The sequence below is a fragment of the Lissotriton helveticus genome, chromosome 8 (assembly GCF_964261635.1).
Source record: "Lissotriton helveticus chromosome 8, aLisHel1.1, whole genome shotgun sequence".
NCBI classification, from domain to species: Eukaryota; Metazoa; Chordata; class Amphibia; order Caudata; family Salamandridae; genus Lissotriton; species Lissotriton helveticus.
In genome coordinates, this window is record NC_136069.1 from 1,240,297,657 (window position 1) to 1,240,317,303 (window position 19,647).

Here is a 19,647-nt window from a genome sequence, read left to right on the forward strand (position 1 = left end):
CTAGAGTTCCTGGTGAGCAAAATCTCACCCAACCTGCCTGCAATATCACCAATCGATATAGGTGCCGATCTTGTCCACCCAATACCCGATATCTCCAAGTTTCAGTCATAGAACACTAAGATCTTTTTCCAGGGCTCGCATGTTTTATAACTTGTGGGAGAAAAAACACTTTTGCCAGCTGCTAAACCAGAAACTCGGTGAGCGTGAGAAGAGAAAGAAAGATGGCGGCACGTAGGGATATCCAATGCCGGGTGGCGCCAGGCAGGTGCATGCACTCACCGTCATTGCACAGCACGTGTTCTTGACAGCAACAGAGAGGCGCCGCCACTTGTCCCGCAGCACCATATCGTGACCCCACGACAACGGTAAGCGCACCTCTAGGTCAACTCACAATATTGAAAATTGCAGGCTCATGCATCAAATTCCAAGCAATATTTATTATCAAAAAACAAAGGCTCCTGTGGACACTTAATGAAGTATTCTCAATGTATATGGGCACAATGGCAATATATTGGGTTATAGTGATATTGGAGAGAGAAGGAAGCAAATACACCTCTGATTTGTTTTTTTAATCAAAATTGTTTATATAATCCTTGAAATGAAATACTGTTACTAAGTAATACATTTGAACATATAGTTCTGAGTGAGAGGTGTCCCAGTGAAAAACGGAACCTAGGAAATTAGTGATATATATGTGAAATATATACAAGGTTTCTAATGCTTCATATAAACGACCATTAACCCCTTCCACGCTGATGACGAGCTGGGCTCGTCATGAGGTAGCCTCCTGCTACGCTGATGACGAGCCCAGCTCGTCACGTAAAATGCGGTTTCGCAAAACTCCGCGTACGAGCGGAATTCCGCCCGCACGCATGCGGTTAACATATATAGATACAGTGGACAGCGCTGGATACAGTGATCAGTGCTGGTAAACAATGGTTCGTTTATGCAACTTGTCCATGGCGTTTCGATCCTGTGTGCAGTGTAGGGTCTCTTCAGGGCCTATGGTTGTAGGGACACCTGAAGGGTAATGGATCAGCTCGTGTGGAGGGCGTGAAATCGTGCAAGGGATAAGAAAAAGATACTCACATGGGTCCCAGCCGGGAGCCCAAGTGTGAGGTGAGTGGTGAGCTGGCTATTTCGTGAATGCGCACAATGTAGGGCTCCACGTGTGCGGAGTATGGCACGATCAAAGCGCTGTCAAGGCGGGTCGTGTTTCGATTCTGAGCGCATGAATGGAAGCATGCTACTTCCTTCTATCGTCAATCATGACAAGGCCATACTTTTATCATATGGAGGGTGAGAATATTCTCACTTCGGTGTCTCTTATGGAGAATGAATCAACTGCAGCCTGTGACAATCCTTCCAAGTAGCAGGACAGCGTGTGTCTGTCTGCTCAGGTACGATGACCAAGAATTATATAAATATTATTGATTCAAAAACAATTCAGAGGTGTTTTTGCTTCCTTCCTTCCCCAATATCACTATAATCCAATATATTGCCATTGTGCCCATATACATTGAGATTACTTCATTAAGTGTCCACAGGAGCCTTTGTTTTTTGATAATAAGTTTATTACCCTGGTTCCGTGTGAGTAGGTTCCCTTGTTCCTGTCCTAGCTTCAAATTCTAAGCAAGACACGGCTCACGCATCAGTAACGGCTGCTAAACAATGCCCCAACCAAAATTCCATTCCCCAAACATGTCATACTTACAACCGATCCTGGAATCTGGTAAAGCGACAGTGAAACTTCACTACAGGCCACCGAACACAGATAGTGTCAGTGAACGCCACCAACCTCTCAGGTCAAACATCAGGTTACCAATTAAATTCAGGTTTAATCTTCCACATGTAGCTGACAGTTAGCCATGCCCTTCCTATAGGCCGTTCGATGAGACACACTGGTGATGTGCAGACATAGCTCGCTGCAAAGATAATTTTTCTTTTCAGCCCTTGCCAGGTTCCATAAATAAAATGCTGCCAGTTACTTCCTCCAAGCACTGACCGATCCATCAAAACACAACGTAGTTGGTCATGCTCACTGCACTGCAGGTTGTCTCCATTACATGAAAACCAAACCATGTAAATTACAGAAGCACGCCCTAGCTCGGGGCGTCCGATGTAGAGGACACTGGTGGGGCTGCAGGGCGTTCTGTTTATGTATGAAATTTCTTAGCGCTCTTAGATTCATCAGTAGTTGAGTCTTCAGTTTCCTTTAGCTATCTTCAGTAGGTACACCAGTTTACTCAAATGCCTTCGTCTTCAAATCATCGCCAAAATGTTGTAAGGAAAGTCTGGTAGCCGAGATGTAATTTTAGATGATCATTTATTTAGTCTTAGTTGCAGATAAGTGCATCCAAGGGTAGGTCCTTAGGATAGCCATGAGGATAGCCCCACCAGGAGCAGCCTCCGTGCTGCTTGGCCCATACTCCAGCTGACACTCCTCACCTCACAGGCACTCAAACATTCCATTGTATCACCACCACTCCAACATTCCACACAGGGCATTCACATTAGCTGAACAGCAAGGGCCAAAGCACCAGGGAAGATAAATAGATAATTACACAACATATACAGGGGCTCTACGCTCATGGCGGCCCTGGGCAGGGAGCGTAGGTAGGGGGCCCCGGAAGAGGGGGTCTGTGCGTGGCGGAGCGTAGAGGCCAGGGAAGACGGGGGGGGGGGTGTTTGGAAGTGGAACATAGCGGGAGGCCGCCAAATCCCTGCCTGGGGCCGCCACGCAAATATGTATCCATCCTCAGAGGATTATTATATTAAGGATATATATTGGCATAGTGGCCCCTGGGGTTTGGTGGCCCTGTGCTGGTGCACAGCTTGCACATGCGTAAGGCTGCCCCTGACATATAACGCGGTTCGGGTGCTGCTGGAGTCACTGTAGAGTGATGTTGTCCTAGTATGATGTCTGTGAAGGTCAGCGGTGTATCTCAGACTGTCTTTTGAATTTTCAACCCAATTGAAGTTCTCAACCACAGCTAGGTCTCTTCCTCTGATATAAGAGTCCCTAGTTCCCTGCTTCTCATTCTTTCATTGTTCGTCCATTTGAAGTGAGTCTGCACTGCATCCAGAGTGGCAGTGTCCATGATTGGATGAACATGGGTTATTTTTCTGACAGTGGTCCGCAGGAGACCAGCTGCGTCAGCACCCCTGATTGAAGAGTGGAAAGTGGATTGGTAACGTGATAGACTGCTGTGTCCACATCTGTTCCTTGTTCCACAGTGATCCTTATGACCATGAGGTTTGATATGACTTTCCCAGACTTTAATTTTGCTTGAGAGCATCAAGGGCTGATTGTTGTGTGTTGGACAGGGATTCCAGTTACTGTTGAATACCTTGGCCATGAAAAAGGGGTCATTGTCTGTTCTGACCTCTTTAAGATTTATATAGGAAAGATCACCTCAAGTTTGAAGGCCATTGAATCTACAGAGATTGTGACTACCAGATCTACTGCTGTGTTTCAGTTGCACTTATTCACACAAGGAGGTATTGATGGCTTCCAGTCACTTCAATAGACTTGCTTTCTCCAAGGATGTGGTGCTGAATTCCTCTGACATGATGGCGAGGTTGTTAGACTCTCCTGGAGCGTGGTACATGAGGCAGTGAACTAAGTCCTGTTCTATGATCTCATCCATGTCCAGCAAATGCTCCTTTCTTAGTAATCTTGTTTTGGTTATTATGAGGACTGTAATGCAGGTAGTTCATGGTATATTTGCTGTATTGCAGCCAGTCTGTGTTTTGTCACTGGATGTGGTGTTCATTCTCCTCCAGCAGATTCTTCCACCTTACGAGAACACCTTGCAGGCACTCATCTTGATCTATGGCTCCAACTACTTCTGTGTTGCTGTTCACCCATGAAACTGTAGGTGTGCACAAATATGTTTCTCCCTCCACTTATTCGCCTGCTGCCCCTGAGGTGTAGCTGGGCTAGGATGCAGGGGAGCAGTACGCAGCCAGATTGTCAGTTCCCACCAAGTTTGTATGCGATTGTGCTACTCCTTATGTTGGATAAACCACTTCTCAGTGTGGGGTAGAGGATAAACAGGTCATCGGCTCGCTGTAAATGAGCTTTAAGATAATTCTAGGGGGAACTTTTTCACAGGTTCCACCAAGTTGCACAGCCATGAACTCAGTATGAATCCAATGAATTAAATTCAACCGTGTTTATCTTCCTTTTATCCATTTTTATTTTGTATCCATTTTAATCTTCATCCTTTATTTTACTGTTACTTCAATTCGTTTTATCCATATACTTTCTGCTACAAAGATATTCGAACAGACTCCAAGGGACATATCATGATGTTTATTTAAAAAGAACCCAATGCATTTTGGGATAAAAAAATCCCTCAGTCAGGGGCATCTAAAAGCGTAATACAGACAAAGTAATTATATTTAACCTAACATCATCTATACTGTGCATTTAAATAATCACCATACATATATTGTTACTCCAGAATATTTAATAGGATAAATAGTACGTACCACATCTTATACTCTTTAATTTAATTTGACAAAAATACACTTAATGATCGCCAATTGAGCTTTAAAGCATGTTTGATTTAATCTCACGAACAGGCTGATGCTCTTTTCGGGTTTGGAAGAAGCTGAATCCCTCCAATGTAGAGTATAAAACCCTAAGTATGGAGTATAATCCACTGGTTGAATTTCCTCCACAGTTATATTCCTCAGTGGATTCTACTCCTCATTTACAGTTTGTTCTAGAAGTTGGAGGATTTTCAGTTCCTTCAAATCCTAAATGAGGACCCCAAGAGGTAGTTGAAGCCCCACCCTACGGGCCGTGGGCTCTACAGGTGGGCCAGAGGATTGTGTCTGCGCTTTTATACTTGAGCCATGTTTAGGGGATGAACCTCCCTGTATTTCCTTAAAACTGAACATAACAGTGGAGTGCCAGAAATGATACCACCTTCGTTTCACAGGCTGACAGGTCTGAATATGGTCAAGTTTGCTGTTTTACACATTGAATGTAGGGACAAATTAATCTGCCTGTCTCTCTCTGGTGCTGTTTCTGAATTGTGATGGGTAAGTCAGGTCAGTAATACAAACTGTGGGGGGTTTGAAAGAAAAGTTACCTCTACAAACCTTTTATGCACATGAGCCGAGTTGTAAATAATCTCCAATACAAAAACTGTGACAAAAGAGAAAGAGTAGAATGAATGAGCTGTGAAATGAATTTCACCCACCTGGCCATCATGAGATCACTTAGAGGTCTGTAAAGAATGAGCAGGGGGCAAGTGTGTGTCTTAAATAGGCCCAAATAAATATTGGACTGTACATTACATCAGCTCCTAGATGTAAATTGTGCACCTGGTACCCTAAATGTTTTCAGGGGGCTGAGTGAGGACTGTGTGTCGGCCTGGGATGATGAGCATACCTTTCCTCTCCTTTTAATCAGGTCATTTCCTGGCTACAGCTGCAGCACACTACCTGTCAAAGCCCCCAAACTCCTCCTGCTCTACATTCGGCCTGCAAAAAGCCGCATGGGCACCATGCTGGAGTGAGAACCACAGTTCATTTATTTCCATTATGGTTTTTGGGAATACATGATTGTCCTTCTGTTTCTTTAAACTGTGGGAGACATGGAAAAAGGACTGCTCTCCTGTCTCCTGGTGCTCTGTGAATTAAGGCAGCAGTAGACCGGGACCGGTACACGTACAGTGTGGACGGTTGCAAAATGTCCCTTTACTGTGACATTACTTAAAGTGGTGGCCACTGGCAACCAGTACCACAAATTAAATACTTGACAAAACTCTGTTTGGTTCCACTACTGACAGATTGGTCTCCAATCATCTATTCTCTGGAAAGTGCCTGCTCTGAGTCTGTATTCTCTTTTTTTCCCCTGAGTCTGTATTCTAACTGTGAATCCTGTCCTTCATGGCTACTGATGGTGTATAACTGCAATCTGCCTCTCAATGATTGCATTCTGGATACTTTGTTCATCTATTACATGTTCCGTACGATCAGTAAACTGACGCGATTAACCTATTTTTTAAAAATGAAAAAAAGCTTTTAGTCAGCTAGAGTTGTTTGCAACCAAAATCCAACATCAACATTTCTCTTAAATATTTGTTTTTATTTTAGGGACAGGATCTGTTGCCATCTGCAATCATCCAGGGCACCCTGAATCATATTTGCCTTTTGCTCTTAAGTAACTAACTATAATTTTCTGCCTAATATCTTTAGAAATCTTTGAAAAGGTAGAATAAAGTTGTACAATGGTTGCTAGCCATGCTATGAGGTGTACTGGGGAAATAATCCCTTTTATTTTAATCTAATGGTTTTTTTTTCCAACAGAGGCATTTTTTCAGAAACTTGGGCTCCATTCTGGTGTACGCCTTCTTGGGAACAGCAGTTTCTTGTTTCATCGTTGGGTGAGTGTATTTTTTATGAGGTTGTGTATTCCTGAGAAAAGCCAGCTTCACAGTGTTGGTGGCGACAATCAGGGGCAGACTATAGCAAGAAAAGTAGAATTTACATTGTCACTTTTTTTTTTTTTTATCAAGCAGTTTTATTGTTTTTTCAGAAACATGAGCAAATGCCTGGAGGGACAAATTCAGAACACCAAGGCACCTTGGCATGTGTTTTCAGACCAACACATTATTCAAGAGCGCTTAGTAGTCCATACAATGTTCATTCCAGTTCAACTGGTCCTCAAAAGGTCACAGTTGATTTAAACATTAGCCACCCCCACTCTTACCCAGCTTCGCATAAAACAACCACAACAGTTAATATCTCTGCGGACGTTGCACACATAGTTTGTCACTTCTGTCTCATGGGGATATAGCCCTTTAATATGGAGTCCTCGATTCAGAGGATGGGGATGCTTTAGCTAAATGATTTATTTCAGTTGCTTGCATCTTCAGTATATGAGTCCGATAGTCCATCATATTGCCTTGTCCTTGCAAGCTGTGCAGTGCTGTACAGATAGCAAAATCCGGCTTTTCAGTCTTGGATGGAGGGTGGCTGCTGCACTCCCCTCAACGGGTATGTTTTATCACTGGGCCCCAGAAAGCATCACACTTAACTTTTCTGTCTGTCATATCTATAGATAGTTTCTCCATGGCCATGAGTCTCCACAAGCGGGCACGCCACTGTGTTGTCGGAGGAGGACAAGGCTTTCTCTAGAGGGAGGCCACAGTTGTTTTTGCTGCACCCAGGCAGTTCCATGGTATAATTTCTTCAGCCCTGGTTTGAAACTTCAATGCCGTTAGGCTCATCCTCAGAAGAACAGTATCTGTTGTTAGCAGGATCGGGTAGCCCAACATTTTCCTCTGTTCTTCCATGACTTCGATCCAAAATTGAGTTATCTGAGGGTAGATCCACCATATATACCTCTTGTTTTCTATTGCGTGGCATCCCCTCCAGCAGTATCCCCTCCAGCACTTAGGGCTCAGTTGGGGTTTGAACGTATGCAGTTGCTTTTGACTGGTTTAGGACCCTATTTTTTCCTGATCTGTTATTGTTGGTACTGCCTTGAATTTGGAAAAGAAATTCCCTGTCACCGCCTTTCATGAACAGTGCAACGCATACACCTCATTTGTTCCACTGGTTATAATTACACACAACCAGAGTAAGGAGTAAATTAGAATTAGTATATAGTTTTACTCTCCTGTACCATTCATGTTAGGCAAATCACAAATCTGGGAGCACTCTGCGGATAGGGGTAGAGGGCTATTATAAACAGAAAACTGAATAATCTATGTATACATTTAGGTGAATCCTTGAGGGAAGTCTTCTGCCTTCCTCAGGTAAGGGGAATTCAAACAAGGATAATGGAGAATTTGGACCCAGCATCCGAAACATGTCTATCCTGCAATTTGGTGAAGAGTAATCTGATGGTCAATCCGGCTTTCTTGGTGGTCTAGAACAGGAAAAAAGTAAGTCAGAATGTCCACCCTAAATAAGGCAGCCCGATCTCCTTGAGGCTGTTGATCTAAGGTTTCCGCCGGCAGAGCCAGCGATGCTCCACTGGCAGAAACATGATGATTCACCTGAGTCTAAATAGAACAAATGGACCATCATTTTGTTGTAGCCAGTCCACCGAACGCTAAATAACCCCTACAGTACCCAAAGTAAGTTTCAAATTAGACATGCAATACTGTGCAAAACTAAAAATGTATGAAACAATAGTGGAATCAGCCATGATTAATAGAATGTAACCTTACCTTTCACTTGCTCACAGAGTGTGTAGATCAATTCCTCTGTTAAGGTTAAGTGCTTTGCCACTAAGCCACAGTAAGGGCATAGGTGAGTGGAACCTATGATTAATGCATTTGACGCCTTTGCACTAATGACATTCAGGATTTTAATCACACATTGTTTGTCTTCTAGACTTTAAGAGTTCATCAAAGAATATTTTTACGATTTTTCTTTTTTTAAATATATCACATTATCAAATGAGGTTTTAACTTTTATGGAGTCTCCTTTGAATATGGTTGCTATAGTATTTTTCAGTTTTTTTTTAAGTTTCTTGAATTTGTACTAGCTTAACTTTCCACTTTTAATGTGGCATGAATTTCTGATTGATGTTTTGTTGAACTCAGTTGAGGTCTGAAATAATTGAGATGCTGTACCCCCTGTATCCCACACAAATATGGGCCTGGCAATGATTTCATGGTGGTGCATGATCCAGCAGAGACTTTCTCTTACTGCATTACTTATATTTTCCTCTGATATATCTCCTGTGGATCTGGAAGCTGTGCTAGGTGATTATGGTTACATCTGGTTGTATCTGGATCCAGTATAACCAAATATCACACCATTTAGTGTTCAGGGAAAATACCAGCCTTGTAATGAGGAACATCTACAGGCCTCTACTCTGCATACTCATACTCTGTTCAGATCCAGTCTACTCTCCTTCTAGTTCAGCTAACTTGGATGCAATTCTGAGTCCATGTTTTGCCCGGTGATATACAGTGTGAAACTTATTTGAAAGTGATGTGGGATGAGGGTGTATTGGAAGGTCTAATGAGGTGGTTGAATGGGGATGAAACCTACTGTCATTTCACCACTCTGTGCTATCCTACTTTTTTTAGCTTGACCTTCAATAACTTTGGAGTGGACAGACCCTTCTTGGGGCAATACCAGCCAAGGAGAGGGACAACCAAGGACTTTGAGGGGCGGGGGTAGCTTGACTCCTTGGGAAAACCCCAGGATCAGGCATGTGCGCGCTCTCTCTCTCTCTCTCTCTCTCTCTCTCTCTCTCTCTCTCTCTCTCTCTCTCTCTCTCTCTCTCTCTCTCTCTCACTCTCACTCTCACTCTCACTCTCACTCTCACTCTCTCTCACACTCTCTCTCTCTCACTCTCACTCTCACTCTCACTCTCTCTCACTCTCACTCTCTCTCTCACACACTCTCTCACTCTCTCTCACTCTCTCTCACTCTCTCTCACACTCTCTCACACTCTCTCACTCTCTCTCACTCTCTCTCATCTTCAACTTCAGATCCACAACTCTTGCTCAGGTTCCCCTGTTCAGTACAGTCCTACCACATCTTCTTCCCCTTGTCCCTCTTCACCATGTTGTGGGTGGCATGCTGAGCTTTATGGCTGTGGGTTCAGGGGTGCAGACATCCATACTGAAGTTCTTCCTCAGACAGCTCTCTCAGCCATGTGCCGTGGTCCTGCAGGAGGGAGGGGGCTGTTAGCAGTACATTATAAAATCAGCTCCCACCTTGAGGACAAGAAGCAACACAAGACGATTGCCTTTAAAACGTACCTTTCTGGTTCTTGCCTCTGCATGTAGTCAAACCACTTATATTGCTCTGATGCCATTGACATGGCCGAGAACAAATGTATTAGACAGTACATGAATGAGGAACTCATCCAAAATCTTATAACCTGATTCTCCACAGGAATCTCATGTACGGCATTGTGAAGTTAATGCAGCTAGTGGGCCAACTTGGTGAGACCTTTTACTATACAGACTGTCTTTTGTTTGGGGCAATTATCTCTGCTACAGATCCAGGTGAGCTCCACAATTATTACTTTATTTTTCCCATATTCATTGTATACCTGTAAGAAATAACATCTTGTTTCTTTATAAATCTTTTGCTGAATGTAAACCATTTTGAGTGCATGGGTTTCCAAGGGCAGAATATATTATCCATGGTTTTATTGGGTAAAGAATGAGACTGAAAAGTCATTCCAACTTGACATTGGTTGATTAAAATATCTGCATATTTAACCCAGGTTTACCACTCGAAGCTATTTACTTCTTATGTATTGGCGTAATAAAGTGTTGCATCCATAAAATGAAGCATCAAGTTACATTACGGGCAAATCTTAATGTGATTTGGTTGGATTAGGTCTTATCTTCTATTCATAGATTGCGTAAATGCCTCAGGGAATGACTAGGATAGGCCAATCCTGCTAAGCTTGTCTTCAGCTTTTTACTGAAAGAAATAATACTAATGGGGTGAACCAGCCAAAAAGGAGCGCCATCCATATGCCAATGTCCCCCCAAAAATAAATTTCAGTAGGACTGTGGAGGCTAATATTTGGGCCTTCGTATCGACATGTTGAGGAAACTGGTGATAGAGAAACAGAGAGCCTGCCGTGGCAGGACCTCAGTGCCAAATAATGAAGTATTTCAACAAAATATTGCTTTCCACAGGAAGCCAACCTAGGACCTGATTTAGAGTTTGGTGGACAAGAGCCACATCACAACTGTGCTGAAATCCCTTATGTCTTTTTACAGGTGCATTGCACTTTTTGCATTAGCTTATAATGCACTTTTTAATAAATGCTGGCTGGGATATCCGTCTTGTTTGGATGGTGTACCTGTCTGCCAAACTGTAACTCAGGCCAATAGTTTCCACAAACTATAGACCAAAATACTGTCTTGAAATTATTTTTTAAATCAGCTGGTGTCTCTTCTGGCATAATCTAGTCATAGCAAGATACAGTGAATTTCTGAAATTGAATCGTCAACATGATACCCTGTCTGAGAGTTCTTCGATGAGTTAAGGTAGCTTGGGAGAACCTTTCTCGCTATTGTAAAGAATTGAACATTAGTAGATAGAAGTCTTTTCATCTGAGGAAGTAGGTAAAAATTTAAATCCTAAAGAAACCAAAGGGGTCTAATCATGGAAATTGGTAGAAATAATACCCCAGGTTTAGGCCTCCATTTGTCAATCCAGATATTGGAGGCACCTCAAGAACCAAAACATTGTTTTATGTTTATTCAATTTGAACAAAATGGATGTATCTAGGCAACAACAGTGAGACAAACTCCAAGCTGAATTATGGCTGAAACACTGCAGGTATCTAAAAGAAAAATAATGTGTGTATAGAAGGTATAACCAGAAGAAAAAATCAGAGGGCTATGGGGTCTATGCGTAGATTAAATAATATTTAGCTCAGGGCAGTACCACGAGGAACTATGCAAGACAGGGAATGGAAGGCAGATTGGAAGGAGTAGAAAGGCTGCATGAAATCTACCAGTGGATAATTGCATGAGCCATTTCCAAACACGATCTCTTCTGCTCGCCGTCTCCAATTTGTTGCCAAGATGGTATGGTTCATTGAATGCATCAATAAGATGTACTATTATGAATGCTGCCCTCCCACCTCTGTTAAGTAATGTGTAGAGATCATCCATCCTACCCACCATGACTGATTCCATCCCATGAAGCAAACCAGGAGATGATGGACGGAGCTCTGAAACTTTTCAGACACTCACCCCCAGTCACTATTAGATCTGGGTTGAATGCATCATCATTCTTTAGCTCACTTCGCCACCCCAGTTCCGAGCAGGTGGTGTTTTGTGAACTGTGGTACAACATGAAACCTTGATTCCTGTTTTGTTGGAAATGCAATGTTGTACATGTATTGAGTCTGACACGTGCATGGTGTTTTTGTTTAGCCAGAAAGTTTGACGTTTGTGTTACCTTTGTAGTGACTGTGCTGGCGATATTCAATGATCTCCATGCCGATGTGGATCTGTATGCCCTTCTCTTTGGCGAAAGTGTTCTTAATGACGCCGTGGCAATTGTGCTGTCTTCGTAAGTACCTACTTTCTTTTTACGTCAGAGATTGCCACAAATGTATAAACTCCGATGTGGGTAGGAAAATGATTTGGGATAATAAATGTACATTAACCTAGCCGTCATTGAGTCTCTCACTGACCTTGAACAATGCTTTGATAAAATCCAATTTTGTGTTAGTAATTGTTGGTGCAAGACCGTATTAGGCAGCAAACAAAGTGGCCTATGTTTTTAAATGTTGTTCAAATGAGAACACTCATGAAACTGAAATTCAACTGTATTTGTCTACAAAAGTAGTGTTTATCAAAGTACAAATAAAATCCTCCTTCGTTATTTGTGAATCTTTTCCCCCCGAAAATAGGCTTTGTTCGTATGATGAATCTTCAGGGATCCAATCCCAGCTGGTATGGTCATGAATCCACTCTTGTATATTCATGATCCGCCCTGCGGTAGCATGGTTCACAGAACTGCTCTCCTCTAGTATGGGTCATGGACCCACTCATCTCTATTCACGATTCACCCTGCCGTAACATTGCTCGCAGATCTGCCCCCCTCAGATGTAGTTCAAGGACCCACTCTTCCATATTCATTGATCAACCGTACTGGACAGATCCATTGCCCTCTGGTAAGGTTTAAAGGTCCACTCCTTTCTATTTGCCAATCCATTCTGCTGTACTATCGTTCATCGAGCCGCTTTATTGATGTATAATAGTTCATGGGCCCACTGTGCAGTAGGCACGAAACAAGGTCACGACATGTGATCTGAGAAATCGGACACAGCTCAAATATCCTGGAGCTCATCCAACGTAAGTTAGATGCAGAAACAGCTTGCGTCAACTTCTTCATCTTCCTCTATCGAACCACAACCAGCACATCCTATCTAAGCCTTTTTACTATCATCTGGCATAAAAAATGAGATAGTCTGGGGAAAAAAGCAATTTAGGAGGATACTAAAGACCTTGCTGTTCGATCACTGCCTCCCTCCCCCCTCCCCTCCCGCCCAGCGCCTTGAGACCCTTGCGGGTATGTAGTGCGCTTAACAAATGACTGATTGATTGATTGATTGAAAAGCCAGAATCAATTATGATGTTGCCAGCAAAAATGAATGTCAATAACACCAATATTTCAGTCGGAGTTGTTGGTATAACTGGATTGAGGGTCTACAATTCTGGTGGAAGGGATGAAAACAACCATTTTTGGAACCATGTTCTCCTTACTACAGTGAAATTGGACATTAGTGAGCATCTCTGTGCAAGTCACAACTCCCTCCTTCTACATCAATTGTCTCACAAGAGTCCTTCTCTAATCTGCATCTGTTCCACCTCCAATTTATTTCTTATCAGCACCATGTTTAAGCAGGTTGTGCTGTTGATGTCAATTGTTCATGAAGGGATTCAAAATCGGTTCTCTTTGTCATAAGATCTAAGAACCCAAACCACTTATTTGTAATGGTGTAATAGATTAAAATGCACCCAATCTAACCCTCCATTTAATTTCATCCCTAACTACATTGTTGCATTTGCATGCCTGCAGAAGAACCCCGTCATGAAGCCAGGAGACAAGAAACTTGTGAAAAGTGGAGGGGGCATTAATACTCAGTCACATGCTCTGGATATGCTAGAGGGGTATCGGTGTGGATAGCACTGGGGATACCCATTAAGCTTACTACTCCGAAGTAGACCTAGAAGGTTGCTAAGCACTGATAATTGGTGCGCTGGATGGAAGGGAATTTTGCATATTCAATACCTACGTACCGAACACTGACGATGCGAGGTACTACTACAAAATGCAGGCACTCCTGACTGAATATGTAGGGATGCCCATGCTGTAAACTGGAGACTTCAGTTATGTTCTGGATGGCACAATAGACAGGACATCACCAAGGCAGCACATTAAAACGGGCATGACGTCGGCTCTTACTGCTGTTGGGACAAACGCAGGCTTTGTGGATGTTTGGCAGGACATTCACTAGACATCCAAGGAATACTCCTGTTAGTCCCCCACTCACAGCATATTGCTGTGGGTACGTTCCTTCCTGACCATGCCTACTGCTTGTCGGAGGAGAGTGGCACTCCCTTGATTTGGAGACTGCCACAGGACTTTGTCAGACGAGATGTGTCTGGCTGACCTCTCTGATGCAATTGATGGCTATATGACCTCGAACTGGCATACTAGGGGTACAACAGCGAATGAATGGGGGGCAATGAAGGCCGTAGTGAGGTGGGTGTGCTTAAGCAAACTGTATGGGGTGAAGTAACAACTCTGGAGAGATCTGGTGTATTGGGGATTATGCTGAAGGATGCGCAGACGAGGGAAGGCGTGTCCCCAAAGTCTCGCCTGTAGCTGCTAGACCTAAGTTGCAGCCTCTGGGGCACATGGGACAAGATGGACAAGTTTACACTTAAACCTTATTGCCTGGTACTGCATAAGGAAGGGGGACAAACCTGACCGCCAACATGTCTTGTTGTTGAGGATGGAATCCGAGACACCACCGGTGTGCTGCTTGGAGCGCCTGGATGGTACAATGGCTATCACACAGAAAGCCATAAATAACGTCTTATGTGAACATCTTTAGAGTGTTCATAATAGAGGGCATTTTGGTGTGCCTGACATCATCAGGAGTGAAGTGGCGAGCGTAGGAGTCCATAGGGTCCCAGACGCCCTTAAGGAGGGACTTGAGATTGGCCTCACTTCGGAAGAATTTAGAGAGGCACAACGTGTGATTCCCAAATGTAAGACACCGTGAGGTGATGTCTTCCCCTTGGCGTTCTATCAAGCCTTCATACCCCATCTCTCTGAGAAGCTCTTGCAGGTCCTTAATGAAGTGCAGCAGGTGGGTACCCTTCTGCTGAGAATGCAAGCTGGCATAATATGCATAATCCCCAAGCCGGGTAGAGCTCTGACAGATCCAGACTCATATAGACCTTTGACCATGATCAAGTCAGATACTAAGGTCCTCTGTAAATTGCTGGCTAATAGATTGCAATTGATTGTTGGACAGTTGGTGTACTAGGACAATTGTGGATTCATACTGGGCCCCAGCATTGCTTTAAATCTAAGGAGACTCACACATGTCCTGCATATCGTCATAGACTGTGATAAAGAGATATCCTTGGTTGCGATTGACTTGGAGAAGGCATTTAATATTCTGAGTTGGTCTTACCTGTTGGAAGTACTCCAGCAGATGGGGTTTGGGCCTACCTTTTGTGGCTGGGTCCGATTAGTCCACATCAGGGGTCTCCAACCTTTTCTGTACTGAGAGCTACTTATGTTCAATGAAACACATTGAGAGCGTCTAATATTATTAGTACTGTACAATTTAAATTTTCTTATATGCATAATAATTCAACCAAGCAAAAGCTTTCTAATTCAATAAGCTGGGCTTCACACAGGTGAGCTACTCCGAGGTAGCTACTCCATGGTGGTTGGAGACCCCTGCTCTAAATGAGCCCTACGGCGCTGGTCCGATTGGTTGGAATGGTGTCTGGAAAGGGCATGCTACAGGACTGCCCATTCTCCCCGCTCCTGTTTGCCCTGGCACTGGAGATGTTGACTCTCCGGAACGACTGACATGATTGGGGGATCAGGATAGGGAACTCTACTATTGTGGTGTCCCTGTATGCCGACAACACTCTTTTCTATCTCAGGGAACCTTGGACGTCATTGCCTTACCTGTTGCAGCTACTGGGGGTGTTAAACAGGATTTTTGGTCTTTGGCTTTAAAGGTGGAGAAATATTATTTTCCCTCTGGCCAGCTTGGAGCAGTTAGATGGAAGTGGACACTTTCAGACATCTGGGCATTAAGGTGGCGGCAACGGCAGACAGGCAATATGCATATAACATGGAGCGAGTGATAGAAGGAATGCATGCGTCTGTGTGCTTCTGGTGCACACTTCCACTTTCTATTATGGGCAGGTGACAATGGCTAAGATGGTGCTGCTTCGATCACCTAGAAAACACGCGTTATCCTTGAGACCTGAAGTCTTCAGGCTATTAATATTATCCTAGTATCACTGGTGTGGGCTGGTTGTTGCTGCAGGGTGGCGCTGAAGGTTCTCTACATGGATCAGGGCCTATGGGGCTTAGGGCTACAGAGTCTCTAATTATATTATTAAGCAGCACACCAACAACAACCAGTGAAGGGAGAAAACTGGGAGAAATAATTCCTGTTCTGCTAATAAGTATACTTAGTGCGCTAGAAAGCCCAGTTATGGGAGCGGATTGTCAGGAGAATCGTCAGGCGCCTGCCCTTTGCCTGGGATTTGATCATTTCGGAGTTGCAACTTTTTTGAAGCATTAGTAGCGACATGTCGATTACTGGATGGAGAGAGTGAGGGTGGCAAGTACTTGATGACTTATATCCAGTGGATAGGTTTATTGCCTTTTGGGAGACATAAGACTCTTTTGGGGTCAGCCGTGGGCAATTCCTATGTGTGTGCTGGATTAGGGGAGTGAAGTGGAAGCAAGGATACAGGGCACAACTGGGATTCTGCTGCCACTACATCCTCAGCACTTCCTGTTGGGTCTTGTTGCTCGACCGAAGAGAAAGAAAATGCACTATAAGTTTCCACAGCAGGCCTTACTGCTAACAAAAAGGCAAATTGCCATCGGCTGGTTGGGATCACAACACCCCAATGGTGCACTATGGGTGCGAGACAGGCGGCAATTGTCCCTAGAGGAAGAAATGCACATTATAATGGAGAGACAAGAAGGTGCAGGATGACCTGACCACTTGGTGGGAAATCAGAGTGCTTAGATGAGGGGACACGGACGGATGCAGAGGTTCTCTGTATACAACACCAAGAGGAGCGATTGATTCCAGCACATAATTAATTGAAAGTGACACGCCACGTCTTTCAGATAGCGGTACATCAGGGACTACTTTTCCCTGGTCCCAGCATGGCTTGGCTGGGAAAAACATCTTTGACGTGATTGCACTCCAGTAAACTCCGATCACCCGCTTTCCAGGGGCATCGCATCTGACACGTTTGCTCAAGGTCCCCATCCTCCTGTCCTGAGGAAGACCCGTAGCAGAGGAGTACACCCACCCTTTTGCACTAGGGTGGAAACGTGGACATCCACCTATGGGGCCTGCACTCTACATGTAACCCCTTATACCCTATCCCCAGTTCACACATGAAATTCCGCTGTGCATTACGAAAAAGGAGTAATCAATGAACAGTGTGATGTAATTTCACTGTGTACCTTGGATTAAGGAATATTCAGTGAAACGTGTGTCGGGGCAGGCCTATCAAAGTAGGGTTATTGGCCACATTGAGAAGCTAAGCCAGGTCCCTCAGATATCTAAGATCTAGAAACACTGTTCTATAATTGTCCTTGATGATTTTCATCTTTCCTTTCTCTTTCACATGAGCACCAATTCTCACCCCCTTTTTTCCTACTTGGTAGTAACCTTTAGAACATTGCCAACTTAATGTAATGCTCTTTGTTTACATTTATGTTTCATTTGATGCATAGGATTTGACCATGAAATAAACTAATGTGCAATAATTTATAGTGCCTTTTCCTTTAACAATAACCCACCAGTGTGGAAATGTGCGTATGGAATACATACTCTTCCTTCCAGATGATTTATTCTCTTCACGAAACTGTGTCAATCCTCTCACATTGATTGCAAGAGAATACTGTCTAGGACCATTGTTTTCTTTACCTAGCTGAGGGGACGGACAGAGACATAATGATGGGAACTCAAGAGCTCACTCAAAACTAAACAGGGCTTTTAGCAGAAACCTGTACAATAGAAATGTGCAAGGAACATGTGGACCTCTTGGTTGATGGGTGTACACCGCTTACTGACAATTAACAATATACAGTGATTACTATGATCTGTGTTGGCTTGATGGGGTGGTTAACGGGGGAGGGAGATACAAATCTTTGCAATTCGTTTCCTTGTAATTGAAAAACATATGCAATGGGTTTGTTACTTGTTGTCTTAACATCTGCATAAATAAAGAAGTTGCTACTATTATCTTGATCATATCTCAATTTGGTTTGTGCTTCAGAATATATTTGTGGAGTTTGTTTGTAATTCTTAAACCTTGTATTGATGTATCCCAATTTTGCTTTATTAATCTCAGGTCAGCAGTGATGTGACACAGCTGCCTTTTTTTGTTACTAAGTTGTTTTTGACTCATAATTGATTAACCTGTACTCCATCCCTCTATTAATGTTGTGGCTGCCTCCTGTCAACGCCTCTAGTGATCCAAGTTAGTTTTACAGTTTTTACATATAATGGTTATATTGGATTGTGGGGGGTACATTTCTCACACTCTGCTTGTTTTCAGGTCGATCGTTGCCTATCAGCCCACGGGTGGTAACACCCACACATTTGATGCCGCTGCCTTCTTCAAGTCTGTGGGAGTGTTCCTTGGGATATTCAGTGGATCCTTTGCGATGGGGCTAGCTACAGGAGTTGTGACTGCTCTTATATCCTTTTAGTCGTGATTTTGTGCAAGTTTGAAAATTGACGTCGTACATGTATTGTTTTTCCTCTCGTTGTGCTAATTGGATCACTGATTCCTCCAATTGAATTCCTGTTTATTCGCTATTTTGTCTTGATAGTGATTCTGGTTTCTCTTTGTATCTTGTTGTTTCAATTGCTTTAAAGCACATGCTGTGTTATATGTTCAATGTGTATATATTGCCTAACATCGATACTACTCTGTGAACCAGAGTGAATATCAAGTGGCATAAGTGTTTATAAATCTACAAAACAGATTTGGGCTATATATGGTAGTACAACCTATAAAAATGAGTGGTCAGGACCATTTTCTATTATTGCTTTCTTCAAGTTGTTTAATACTTTTGACTTAATTTTGCTTGAGTAATTACTCTCTTGGCCATATATAGATATACCTAGATATATAACTGCTCCCTAACTAGTCACTGAATTTGTATTTAACCTGACTCTACATTTCTAAGATTCTCTTGAATTTCTAGGGTCTGTGTTGTGTTGATTATCGTATGCAGACAGTTCTGATGTTTAAGGGTGTTAATGCTATATGTTATTTAAATCAAATACTCTTTCAAATGTACTGCTAGTCTTTTTGGTCCATAACCGCTCTATTGACTTCTTTTATTCCTTACTTTGTCGTTGAACTGCCGAACTCTCTCATTTTGTTGTTTAAAATGGCACTTGCTCTACGTGGCTCTCTGTGTCCACTCTGCTTGGCCACTTTTCTACCACTTCCGTCTTACAATGAATGATGGCTGAACCTGCCCAATTTAATTTATGTGTTACCATTACGCAGTGTGTGGACGCTGCCCCTTTTTAGGGCGAGCTGACGTTAGCATTCATGCGAAGCATGAATGCTGTCAGCTCGCCAACTAATGCTATCCGTATTTGGGAGAGTGGACACCAAAGTGTCACGAGCTTTCCCAGTGTCGGATTTCACCGCGGGAGCGAGCGCGGGAGCGAGCGCGCTTGCGCAGACCGCAGGGCTTGCATGCAAACACGGCGCGCACACAGGCAGGCCCCATCCCCTGCACGCACAGGCACACGCGCGCGCGCGCGCACACACACACACACGCAGACAGGCACAACACACGCAGGCACATACAAGCGCGCGCACCCCCCCTCTCCCCTCTTCAGGCACGCACAGACTTCAC

At 43.5% G+C, this 19,647-nt stretch overlaps 1 protein-coding gene across 2 annotated transcripts in view; it reads left to right on the forward strand.

Moving 5' to 3' along the window:
- SLC9A7 (solute carrier family 9 member A7) overlaps positions 1–19,647 on the forward strand; it is a 522,426-nt gene that overhangs the window by 272,945 nt on the left and 229,834 nt on the right. For both annotated transcript variants that reach the window (XM_078658221.1, XM_078658222.1), the window contains exons 4-7: positions 6,328–6,404; positions 9,886–9,998; positions 11,931–12,036; positions 18,324–18,465. In XM_078658221.1, coding sequence (XP_078514347.1) covers positions 6,328–6,404; positions 9,886–9,998; positions 11,931–12,036; positions 18,324–18,465 — 438 coding nt within the window. The remainder of the gene's footprint in view (positions 1–6,327; positions 6,405–9,885; positions 9,999–11,930; positions 12,037–18,323; positions 18,466–19,647) is intronic.